Source organism: Armigeres subalbatus, chromosome 2 (assembly GCF_024139115.2).
Source record: "Armigeres subalbatus isolate Guangzhou_Male chromosome 2, GZ_Asu_2, whole genome shotgun sequence".
NCBI classification, from domain to species: domain Eukaryota; kingdom Metazoa; phylum Arthropoda; class Insecta; order Diptera; family Culicidae; genus Armigeres; species Armigeres subalbatus.
The window spans coordinates 334,062,024-334,074,893 of NC_085140.1; the positions used below are offsets into that span (position 1 = coordinate 334,062,024).

The window sequence follows — 12,870 nt, forward strand, 5'->3', positions numbered from 1 at the left end:
CTTTGCGGGATCAGGTTTGACACCTTCAACAGATACTAAATGCCCTAAATATAACAATTCGGTCTTCAGAAAATTGCACTTCTGCGGGTTCAATTTTAAATTTGTTTGTCGTAATCTCGAGAAAATATCTGAAAGGTTCCTATTGTGTTCCTCTAAGGTTCTTCCAAAGACAATTATGTCATCCAAGTAAACAAGGCATTTCTCCATATTAAGACCTGACATTGCTACGGTCATTAATCTGGAGAATGTAGAGGGACTTACTTTTAACCCCATAGGTAGACGAGTCATTTGATATTGTCCCCTATTGGTGCTAAAAGCTGTTACTGGCCTGTCTCCAGGTCTTAACTCACATTGGTAGTAACCTGGGAAAGGTCCAAGTGTGAAAATATTTTGCTCCTGCTAACGACTCGATCACCTCTTCTATGTTGGGAAGGGAAATTTGTCGTCTTGCAGTGCATTGTTTAATTTGCGATAATCGATGACCAATCGCCATTTCCGTTTGTCATCAGCCGATTTTTGGGAACTAACAGCAAAGGGCTGTTCCACTCTGAAACGGCCTCTTCGATAATGTTGTCCTCGATCATTTTATCTATCTGTCTTTGTACCTCTTCTTTTTTGAACATGAGGCAATTTGTAGGGTCTGGTATATACAGGATGTATATCCGGTTTAACACTTAGTGAAGGTTGATAAATTTTCGTTACCGTCAATTTATCATTCTTCAAGCAGAAAATATCATTGTACTTTGTGCATAGTTTTTGAATTATCAGCTTATCTCTATCGTTGATTCCATCCAGATTCAATTCAGCTAAAAGCTCATTGACTCTAGAGTTATCATATTTAGATGCGCTGTCAATGTCTATAACATTGTAGTTTCCAAAAGGTTTTTTCGAAGGTTTTAAATTCTCAACCTTTACTGGCCGATTTTTTATATTCATTAGTCGTACCGGAACTTTTCCCTGTACTGGTTGCACAACTGCTCCTGCTATAAACACAAGAGGCTTAATCTCTTCATTCAAAATCACCATTGGTTCGGAACACTCAGTGTCAACGAAAGTAACTATTTCCGTTCGAGGAGGAATAATAAAATTCTCCTCAAATCTAGGCACTCGTAGCGTCAACGTTGAAGTATCAAAATCAATTTTTGCACCAAATTTTTTCAAAAATTTGTGCCAATTAAACCAATTACACTTGGAGGTAAATGGTCTACAACATGGAATGTAATGGGATATACTAACCCATTGTATTCCATAAAAGTGTTCACAGCTCCTATGGTACTGGTGATTCCATTAATTCCATACACCTGTATTGTGTGTGATTTATCGATACAAGCAAATAAATTGCTCGTCAAGAAGCGTTTATCTAGTAAGCAACACGATGCGCCACTATCTACTATTAAATTAAAATTTTTTGCATCAATTTGAAAATTTAGTCGTAGAGCCCTTTCGCTATTTAAAGAATTAGCGAAAAAATTCTCCGACGTTAGCTTCCTCTTGGACCTGCTGTTGAGGTTGCTGTGTTTGTTGTGGTTCCTCTACCACATTCACATTTCTCCGTTGGTTATTTCTACGATTGTTGTCATTTTGATTATTTCCTGTTCCGCGATTTCCGTTCCCATTTTGGTTGTCGCGATAACCATTATTATTTGAGTTACCTCGATAACCGTTGTTATGCTGACCTGATCGGTTGTTGCGACGATTGGCATAATTTTCATTATAACAATAATTTTGGTTATTTCCATAACTTTGGTTTCCACCTCGCTTACCATGATTGTGTCCACGGTAACCGCGATAGCCTCCTCTACGGAAATTACCAAAACCTCTGTTAAAATATGGGGGTTGATAACCCCCTTGAGCCCACATTGCGGACTCAGATGACGAACCCGGTTGCACTTCCAGTGCATCAGAAATAGCGGCTGTTAAGGTTTTGGGATTCCTGGATTTTACTAGGTAAGCAGCTGAGTGGTCTCGCAGACCACTTATAAAAGTTTGCACCGCAATGGGCTCCACCACTGGTTTTGCTGAAGCTTCGGTGGTGAAAGGCGTACCCTTCGATACCCATGCAGATGCTAGTTTGGTAGCGAGTTTTTCAATCTCGCTCCCAAAATCAGTTATGGTTCTATTATTCTGTTTCAAAGCCCGCAATTCAGCTTCCACCGCAATGGGTGTTAGTTGAATAGCAAACTTTGCTTTTAGAGCCTGTTTTGCATCGTCCCATGTTTGGTTCCCATCAATTGAACCACGCGCGGCTCCAAGTAACCGCGACTTTATGAAATTTAGGAAGCTTGCTTCGGGGACGGTTGGATCGTCCGATCGAAGCACTTCCACGCTGTCCAACCACGATTGCAGTACGGCAGCATCCCCGTCATACTTATCTACGACGCGGATTGCCAGGCTGAGATCGAGTTTGGGTGGCATTGCTTCTTCTTGTCCTTCTTTCTCTTCCTCTTCTTCTTCTTCTTCTTCTTCTTCTTCTTCTTCTTCTCCTGTCTCCTGATCTTCACTTTCTTTCTTTATAAAAAAATTAGTAATCTCACTATGGAACGTGGTGAACAACTCTTTTATTTCCCTCCTGTTTTCTGATATCACAAATTTACGTAAAGAAGATACGTGTCTCAGCACCGTATCCTTCTTTTTTAAATATTTGGGACTTGTTGCGTTCGTCGTAGACAAAGCCCTTAGCAAGTTTTTCACCACGTTCTGTTTTTCCAAATATTCTTCAAGCACCATTTACCTTTTATGAAATTAGTATTAGATTCGTCTGAAATTAGAGTTGGTGGATCGGTCGGCGTCCCAGGCGCTGCTGTTGATGATTGTATTCAGGATGCTCGCGCATCGTCGTGACATGGACGATCGCGATCTGGTTGCACCTCCTAACTGGATATCCATCGCCTACTAGTCCTCTATTGCTTAGCATCGTGTGTCACTGATCACGTTCATCTTCCATTTCGTAGCCATTAGGTAAAGCCTTGCTTGTCGATCCATTTGTCTGCGACATTTTGAGTTCATTTGTTAAATTGTTCACCTCACTTCACTTCAAGCGTACAAGTACAAGTACATCACTTGCCTAGCATCGATGATTCGTTTATCTTCCATTTCGTAGCCATTAGGTAAAGCCTTGCTTGTAAATCCATTTGTCTGTGACATTTTGAGTTCATTTGTTAAATTGTTCACATCACTTCAAAAAAATCTGTTCAAAGTTCTATTCTTTCATGCACTTTGCACTTCACTTCAATTATACATCGAGGGTCGCACGTCTAGTCACTCGTTCAGCCACCCTTTCGGTGTGCTGACGGTGTAGTTTCGCTAGTCCACGGATTAGCAGATACCCAACCGCGACGGCTGCGATTACGCAAATCGCTACTGTTTGGGCGGTGTGGTTTTTATCACTACTTATCACTGGCGCGACGATCTCGTCGGCCGAGAAAAATCCCATTGTTAGTTTCTGTTTCGTCGAGTCTTATAAAATTTTCTATTCTAACTCGGCGCAACTGTTGATTGGTTCACTTCACTATGGCACTGTTTTGACGGTCATGTTTAACCGAAATTCGTTGCAAATTTTCTTCTCATGCTTCACAGAGCAACACACTCCTGGTGATCACTTTCTGAATTCTTCCGCAGTCATCCGCCTCCTGGCAGGATCGCCATGAAAAGTGAAAAGTGCTTTGAGGGAAGTGACGTTAATAAGTACACCTTTACTCGTCGGTGGTAGGGAATAGAATCAATTTTATTTTCAGTTCTGCCTTACGCTATGCTATGTGGTGCGATAAACCTCTCGCTGAGTCGGCAACATATCGGGTTCACTGTTCTCACGGCCCAGAGTGTTTATGCAAACATAGCATAAACATTCAGTGCTGTTTGAGGTGACATACAATGTTGCGACGACATAGGCGTTGTGAGTACGGGGCATCCACCACATCCTGACCAAAGCTCCTCTTGTACTGACCAGTCAGCAACCTAACAAAAGTTCCAATCTCTCGTTATATTCTGGCACGGCAAATGTTGGTTAAAGCGCACCATTGGTACTTCGCATACCTGAAGGAATAAAATAGACCCCATCTCGCGGTCCTTAGCCTCTTACCCGGCAACTCCTATCCCTACCTCCTCGTGGTGCTGGCCTGGATACGAGCAACCTTAGGGAAGATCGGATAACCAACCCCGGTGGAAACTATGGTCGTATGCTGACAGGGAAAGGGGGGTTTGCTCCTCTCCGGAGGTGCAAATCTTATTGAGCGTCTGTTCTCCATGTTAGGATCGGCTCACAACAGCGTCTGTTCTCCATGTTAGGGGAGGCTGATCATCGTCCGAGTGCCAGCGAGGGACTCGAAGTGAAACTGTGCACCATGGTTCACCGGGAATAAGGAGGAATGGTCCTCCGGAAATTTAGGGGGTTTGGTGTCAGGCCCTGCAAGCCAGCCTTTAAAAAAACATACGCAACGAACAATCAACAAGAGAGTACGGACCGGAACCATTGACGAAGAACACTGCGACGATAGAGACTAGCGATTGGAAACTCGGTTCGTGGAACTTCAAATCTCTCAACTTCATTGGGTGCATACGCATACTCGCCGATGTACTCAAGGTTTGTTGGAAGGGATCAATGGTGCGAACGTTTAGAGGTAATCATACCATCTACCAGAGCTGCGGCAACACACACGAGCTTTCATAGTGATGGGCGATATGTAAAGGCGCGAGATCGGTGGCCGATCAATGAGAGAATTTGCAGGTTGAGGATCAAAGGCCGGCTCTTCAACTTTAGCGTTATCAACGTCCACAGCCCACACTCCGCAAGCACTGATGATGATAAGGACGCATTCTACGCACAGCTGGATCGTGAGTACGACAGCTGCCCAAGCCACGACGTCAAAATCATCATAGGAGATTTGAACGCTCAGGTCGGCCAACAGGAGGAGTTTAGACCGACTATTGGGAAGTTCAGCGCTCACCGACTGACGAACGAAAACGGCCAACGACTAATTGATTTTGTCGCCTCCAAGAATATGGCCATTCGCAACACTTTCCAACCTAGCCTTCCGTATCGGTACACCTGGAGATCACCACTGCAGACAGAATCACAAATCGACCATCGTTCTGATTGATGGACGACACGTCTCCGACATTATCGACGTCAGGACATATCGTGGCGCTAACATCGACTCTGACCACTATCTGGTGATGGTTAAACTGCGCCCCAAAACTATCCGTCATCAACAATGTTCGGTACCGACGACCGGTACGACCTAGAGCGACTGAAGCAACCTGATGTCGCCACTGCATACGCGCAGTATCTCGAGTCAGCGTTACCGGAAGAGGGTGAGCTCGATGGGGCCCCTCTTGAGGACTGCTGGAATACAGTCAAAGTAGCCATTAACGACGCAGCGGAGAACAACGTCGGGTATGTGGAACGAAGTCGAAGGAACGATTTGTTCGACAAAGAGTGCAGACAGATTTTGGAGGAAAAGAACGCAGTGCGGGCGGTCGCGCTACAGTAAGGGATTGGGCAGAACGTGGAACGTCATAGACGGGAGCGGAGGCAGCAGACCCGCCTTTTTCAAGAGAAGAAACGCCGCCTGGAAGAAGCGGAGTGCGAGGAGATGGAACAGCTGTGCCGTTCTCAAGAAACACGCAAGTTCTACCAGAAGCTCAATGCATCCCGCAAAGGCTTCGTGCCGCGAGCCGAAATGTGCCGGGATAAGGATGGGAGCATCTTGACGGACGAACGTGTGGTGATCGAAAAGTGGAAGCAGCACTACAAAAAACATTTGAATGGCGCTGAGAGTACAGGCAGTGAAAGTCAAGGCAGCGGAGGAGATGACTACGTCAGTTCAGCGGACGATGGAAGCCAACCAGCCCCCACCTTGAGGGAAGTTAAGGATGCCACCCAACAGCTAAAGACCAATAAAGCAGCTGGTAAGGATGGTATCGGAGCTGAGCTCATCAAGATGGGCCCGGAAAAGCTGGCCTGCACAAACTGATAGTCAGAATCTGGGAAACCGAACAGCTACCGGAGGAGTGGAAGGAAGGGGTTATATGCCCCATCTACAAGAAAGGCGACAAACTGGAGTGTGAGAACTTTCGAGCGATCACCATCCTTAATGCCGCCTACAAAGTGATATCCCAGATCATCTTCCGTCGTCTGTCACCATTAGTGTACGAGTTCGTGGGAAGTTATCAAGCCGGCTTCGTTGACGGCCGCTCGACAACGGACCAGATCTTTACTGTACGGCAAGCTGTTCTTTTTTCGCGGTGTGAACGATGGATAGTTCTCCCAGCAGCTTATGCCACTCGTGGTTCCTTCGCCTCCTCCACGTCCGCCATCCGCCATCTGCACCCCACCATAGATGGTGCGCAGCACTTTCCTTTAGAAAACCCTCAGTGTGCGTTGGTCTTCCACGAGCATCGTCCAGATTTCGTGTCCGTAGAAAACTACCGGTCTAATAAGCGTTTTATAGATAGTCAGTGGGCCCTCCTTAGCCGTGCGCGGTAAGACGTGCGGCTACAAAGCAAGACCATGCTGAGGGTGGCTGGGCTTGATTCCCGGCGCCGGTCTAGACAATTTTCGGATTGGAAATTGTCTCGACTACCCTGGGCATAAAAGTATCATCGTGTTAGCCTCATGATATACGAATGCAAAAATGGTAACTTGGCTTAGAAACCTCGCAGTTAATAACTGTGGAAGTGCTTAATGAACACTAAGCTGCGAGGGGGCTCTGTCACAGTGTGGGGATGTAATGCCAATAAGAAGAAGATGTAGAAGATAGTCAGTTTGGTACGGCGGCGAACTCGTGCGGTGTTGCAGCAATCTCGCCCATGCTGTATTTTTCTCCTCAACTAACTGCTCACATTCGCCGTCATACTGGTCGTTTCTTTGATCCGGGGGCATCGTGCCTAGTACAGCGCCAGCGATTGCGGTACTTCCTATAATGGCAGATCGAATATCTCTCCAGCCTTCTTCAAGAGCTGCTCCAGCTGCTGCGCATAGTCTTGGGCTAGTCTACCGTCTTGTAGCCGCCCAATGTTTGGCCGCGGCGGACGACTCCGACGCGTGTTGTACACTGTCGATAGTTTTAAGCGCAGACATACTGCAACGAGGTAGTGGTCGGATTGGATATTCGCACTGCGGTATGTGCGTACGTTCGTTATGTCGGAAAAGAATTTTCCGTCGATTAGAACGTGGTCGATTTGGTTTTTCGTTTTTTGGTTAAGTGATCTTCATGTACCATTGGGCATATTCTTACAGGGAAAGAAAGTGCTGCGGACTCATCGTCGTTGATGTTGCTACACCCAACTGGTGTTTGTCAGATCTTCTAACAATATTGTATAAGAGTTCTTATACAGCACGGCTAAGGAGGGCCCCCTTGTCATGTCCCTGCTGCTCCAATCAAGCATATTTTACAGTATTTCAGAAACACTCAACTTTACGTTGCAAAATTGAATCTACAAATAAAGATATACAAGCAAACATGGCGAAATCAAATAAAACTGATGAAAGACAAGAAAAGTCTAAAAAAACTTGCCGAATTGAAATATTATCAAAGCACGGTAGGTCTTGTTATCGTTCGTCGTATGTCAAGTTGTTCCTAAAGAACGCGGAGTGCGTAAGAACAGCTTTCGGATTGTTCTTCTATGAAATGGTTGCTAAGTAACTTTTTCTTCTTTTCTTTATATATACACCCGATACTTTTTTTACACGGGGGATGCGTTCCTTGTAAAAAAAGTTTTCAGTTCAAAATTTAAAAATTCGTGTAAAAAAAGTTTTATGATTTCTCGTAGAATCATGCAAAATGGAGCAACTTTGCAAAAATTTTGTATGGGATTTTTTTTTTACACGGCCATGTAAAAAAAATCCGTGTAAAAACATAATCGGGTGTATATATAAAACAAAGTTGGCATTTGTACGACCGCGAATCACTCAAGAATAGACAACCCAATTTTCGCTAAATTATATATTATATGCGCCATTGGGTGAAAATACAGTGCCAGAACCAGGACATTCTGTAGCAAAGTGGATTGTTAAGCTGAAAGATCGCGTCGATTGGTGGATCCAGGGACGGAACAAATGCTGTGTTTTGGATGTCCTTTGAAAGTGGAGACGGAGCAGATCAGGACCAGGACAGACGTTTAAGTGACGGAGCAAGGGATAAAAAGGGAGTAGAGTGCATGAGTGGTGGCGTTATTTGCATGAGTAAAACACTGTGGCTGTAAGGCAAATAAATTGATTGATTGCATGTGAGTCCATCTTCTTTTCGAGCAGTAGCCCTGTTATCCGCCCATTAAAGTTTGTTTGGTCTCGGTTTTCGTTGGTTTTCATGATAGCGTTGCACTATGGTCCAGGATACAGATTTACGCGGAAAGATGAATTTTACGCCAAAACTATATTTTTTAGAAAAAACTGTTGTTCTACAAAATTGTTTGAAATAGTAAGGCCATCATTATGGTTCTACCGAAAAATAGGGTGGCCCATCATATAAAAAAAATTAGAAAATATTTTTTTTTATTTCTCGGAATATTGACATGTTATGTTCTACAAAGTTGTAGCGTAGCTTATTTCAATCAATTTCGCTAAAAAAAATTTTTCTGTAGCTCTTTAGTTGGCTGATTTAGAGCAATTTTACCTAATTGGATTAGGGTGTTCCTCAAAAAAACAGTATTTTTGATCTACTCTTTTTGTTTTATATTTCTCGGAAAAGGCGTGTTCAGGTGACTTTTGGAGATCAAAAAAATGCAACTATTGATGGGTAAATATGCTCAATATCTTTTTCCGATCAAAAGTTATAATCGTTTTTCTGTCAAAATTATATATATTTCATAAGTTGATATCTCCGGTTAGGGCCAACCAAAAAATATATTTACACGGCATTTGAAAGAGAAATTAATATTCTTTATTATGTCAAAAATTGGGGATATGTTATTTTTTATCTCAAGTTTTATCAATTTAACTAAAATCATGTTTTCAAATAAATTGATATAACTCGACAACGGAAGAAGATACAGACGATATTCTTATAGCAAAACACGCGTTTTGAAAAGCCTCAAAAGTCTTCAGAAGATGATATTCGTAAGAAATGAAAAATAAAAATCTACAGCCTCAACACTTTTTATAAGTTTTATTATTATCATCGTATTGCAAGATTTACGAGAAAAGATGCATTTTCTGTCTGAAGCATACTTTTAAGAAACAAAATTTGTTCTACAAAATTGTTCTGGATACTTGGGCCCTTATTATAGAGTTACCGAAAAATAGGGTGGATCATTTTATGAAAATGTGAATTTTTTTTTTTTTTTTAATTTTGCGGAATATTGACACAAAACGTTGTACAAAGTTGTAGCGCAGCTTTTTTCAATCAACTTTGCTATATAAACTTTTTATGTAGCTCTTAAGCTCACTTGTTTAGAGTAATTTTACTTACCAGGATTAGGGTGTCCCTCAAAAAACAATATTTATGATCTGCTCAGTTCATTTTTTATTTTTCACGAATATCACTTTTGGGGCTTTTTAAAACGCGTGTTTTGCTATAAGAATATCGTCTGTATCTTCTTCCGTTGTCGAGTTATATCAATTTATTTGAAAAAAACATGATTTTAGTAAAATTGATAAAACTTGAGATAAAAAAAATACCATATCTCCAATTTTTTGACATGATAAAGAATACTATTTTCTCTTTCAATTGCCGTATGAATATATTTTTTTGGTCTGCCCTAACCTGAGATTTCAACTTATGAAAAAATGTAATTTTGACAGAAAAACGATTATAACTTTTTATCGGAAAAAGATATTGAGCATATTTACCCATCAAAAGTTGCATTTTTTTGATCTCTAAAAGTCACCTGAACACGACTTTTTCTAAAAATCTGAAATAAAAAAAGGAGATCAAAAATACTGTTTTTTTTGAGGTTCACCCTAATCCAATTAGGTAAAATTGCTCTAAATCAGCCAACTCAAGAGCTACAGAAAAAGTTATTTTAGCAAATTGATTGGAATAAGCTGTGCTACAACTTTGTAGAACATGTCAATGTCAATATTCTGAGAAATAAAAAAAATATTTTCTAATTTTTTTTAAATGATGGGCAAGGAATGTAAAATAACAACACTGCCAATGACAACAACATTGTCCTCTCTTGTAAATGTTGGGACAAACTCAACTCGCAATAAGCGTTTGTCCCAAACTGCAACAGAATAGGACAATGATCGCCTGCCGCTCATTTTGAGAAGTAGTCGGTTTCCGATGATGTTTTTGGTTAAATCAGTATCAGTTATCATATAGCTTAGACATAAACTTAACCATCTGTACACATGATTTGTGTTTTACTTCTGAAATATACAAGTTATCACAGTTTAAAAGTTCACAACAATTACCTCTCCATGTTTGTTGCAAATAAAATGGAACGCAACAATGTCTTTATCCTCTGCAGATGAGGACAAAGAGTTATCGCTATTCTCTTTTGTCGCTTGTTTTTCGCATTTTTCAGCGACAATTACATTCCTTGATGATGGGCCACCCTATTTTTTGGTAGAACCATAATGATGGCCTCACTATTTCGAACAATTTTGTAGAACAACAGTTTTTCTAAAAATATAGTTTTGGCGTAAAATTCATCTTTTCGCGTAAATCTGTATCCTGGACCATAGTGCGTTGGTTCCAAGGTTGATTCCCTCTGGTGCTGTCAACTAGGGTGGCATGTTCTGTTAATCCGTGGTCGCGTTGGGTGGTTCGTCGAATCGATCGTTGTGCAAAGTGTGACAAGGAAGTGCTGTGTTGTGAACTTGGCTTCGCCAGTGCAGTGGAGTGCATTTAAGGTGATTATACAATCAAGCCATGTGGTGAATTTCAAATTCACCACACGGTTTTCTATTCCTATTATCAAAAGATCAAATCTAGCGTAATCATTTTCGTACTGCTGAAATTGAAGTCGATTGTTCAGCACAAGTAAGCAAACGATCTACGAATGTTTCATCCCCATGGGCATTGTGGTTCTCTCAATTCGTGCTCTTGAAAAATCACAAGAAAAAGCACGTGGTTTCAAAGATGGCCGATTTGTGGCTTCGTTGTATAACCACCTTAATATGAGAGCAGTGTTTCCCAAGCATCAGCTCCGGAAGTCGCTTGAAGGAATTCAGCAGTTCGTCGCTAGTTATCAAGCAAGCAGAGATGCGCGACAGGTCTGTGTACGTCTGGAGGCATTAGAGAGGGTATATGGCCAGTCCGTCGATATTCGTATGGAGATTGAGCTGCTTTTAGAAGACGCAGTTGAGAAGGGCAATCTCCAAGAAGAAGAATCGTTGACGGTAGCGAATGATAAAGTGAGGCAGGAATTCGAAGACAGCTTTTATTCCCTGAAGGCAGACCTAGTGGCCTTCAAAACGGTGGGCTCCAGTGTATCGGTGGGTTCTACAAGTCAACAGCCGGCATCCCAGTTTGCAAAGGTGAAACTCCCGGAGATCAAGCTGCCATCGTTTAGTGGGAAGATTCACGACTGGGTGCCATACCGTGATAGCTTCCGCATCATGATCCACGATAATCCCCTCCTTTCGGATGTCGATCGGTTCACCTATCTCCGGTCTTCTTTAGTTGGCGACGCTCTTCAGGAAGTGAGTTCCATTGAATTGTCTGCGGCCAATTATGAGGTAGCATGGAAATTGCTCGAGAGTCGCTACGAGAACAAGAAGCTAATTGTCAAGGCGCATCTCGATGCTCTCTTCGCCGTGGAGAGTCTCAAGAAGGAAAGCTATGGAGGACTCAACCAACTAATAGGTGACTTCGAGAAGAACCTGCAGATGCTTGAGAGGATCGGAGAGAAGCCGTCGGATTGGAGCACCATTCTGGCTTACATCATTTTATGTTAACGCACATAAGAGCGTCTCTGGTGGATTGTCGGTGTTTAATTACCACTGGAGTTCCACAAATGATAATTGAATAACTATCGCGATGCTAGTCTGATTGAATTGGTTTATTGGTCAGAACTGCACGGTTTTACACAGAACAGATTGCTTCTATTTCTATTTATGACTAAACACAGCTACTTATCTTAGCACAAGAACATTGACTTGTATTTCATAAACTTCGAAGCTGGACTGTAACACGTGACGTGACGTGACACTACAGTAACTAATAATGATGACTATATATTTCGCACTCTTTCACTATGTCTCGTTTATTAAGACGGACTATTTCAACGGACTATTTATTACGGATTATTACGACGGACTATTAACTTTCTTAGTTGCGGACTAGGGTTAAATACCCTTCGAAATGTATGGAATCTAATAGCTTATTGTGCTTATTTACATCGGTCATTGATCTTCATTGTCTTAAATAACATTTGTCCATATTGGCGGAAAATACTGGAAGTATTTCTAAGTACTGGCTAAGTTCTAAGTACTGGCTACTAAATTAATTCGAAAAGTGTCATGATAAAAAAATGTCAAAAAAAGGAAAAAATATTTTGAATAACCGGTTTGTTTTTTAAATAAGTTGTGTACGTAAAAAAATATATCAGCAAATTGATCAGTTTTGGGCGAGACAAAGTTCGCCGGGTCAGCTAGTTATTTTATAGAAGCTCTGACGCTCAATCAGAATGAATCCAGAGGCCTAACGATGCTTTCCAATTAAAAAATGTTTCTTCCAGAGATCTATGTGGAGACGCAGACACGGTATCTAGATGTAAAGATCACCTACAAATATTTAATCTTACTTCCGGCCGGTGCCTTTATTGAAATCACTGAAACTTGCATATGTAATAACCAATTTCAGTCAGCTGTTCAATTGATTGATTCTGCAAATCCACTGATTCACTCCGTCAATCATGAATTAGTAACCATAGATACGTGCAGTTAGTCAAAGCTAAGATAGAATCTTTGAACAGAGTTGTAAG

General features: G+C 41.7%; 1 protein-coding gene across 1 annotated transcript; it reads left to right on the top strand.

Moving 5' to 3' along the window:
- The first annotated feature begins 11,062 nt into the window (after positions 1–11,062).
- On the top strand, positions 11,063–11,842 carry LOC134209979 (uncharacterized). Its single transcript, XM_062685998.1, has one exon. The coding sequence runs from the start codon at positions 11,063–11,065 to the stop codon at positions 11,840–11,842; it is 780 nt and encodes a 259-aa protein (XP_062541982.1).
- The last annotated feature ends 1,028 nt before the right edge of the window (positions 11,843–12,870 follow it).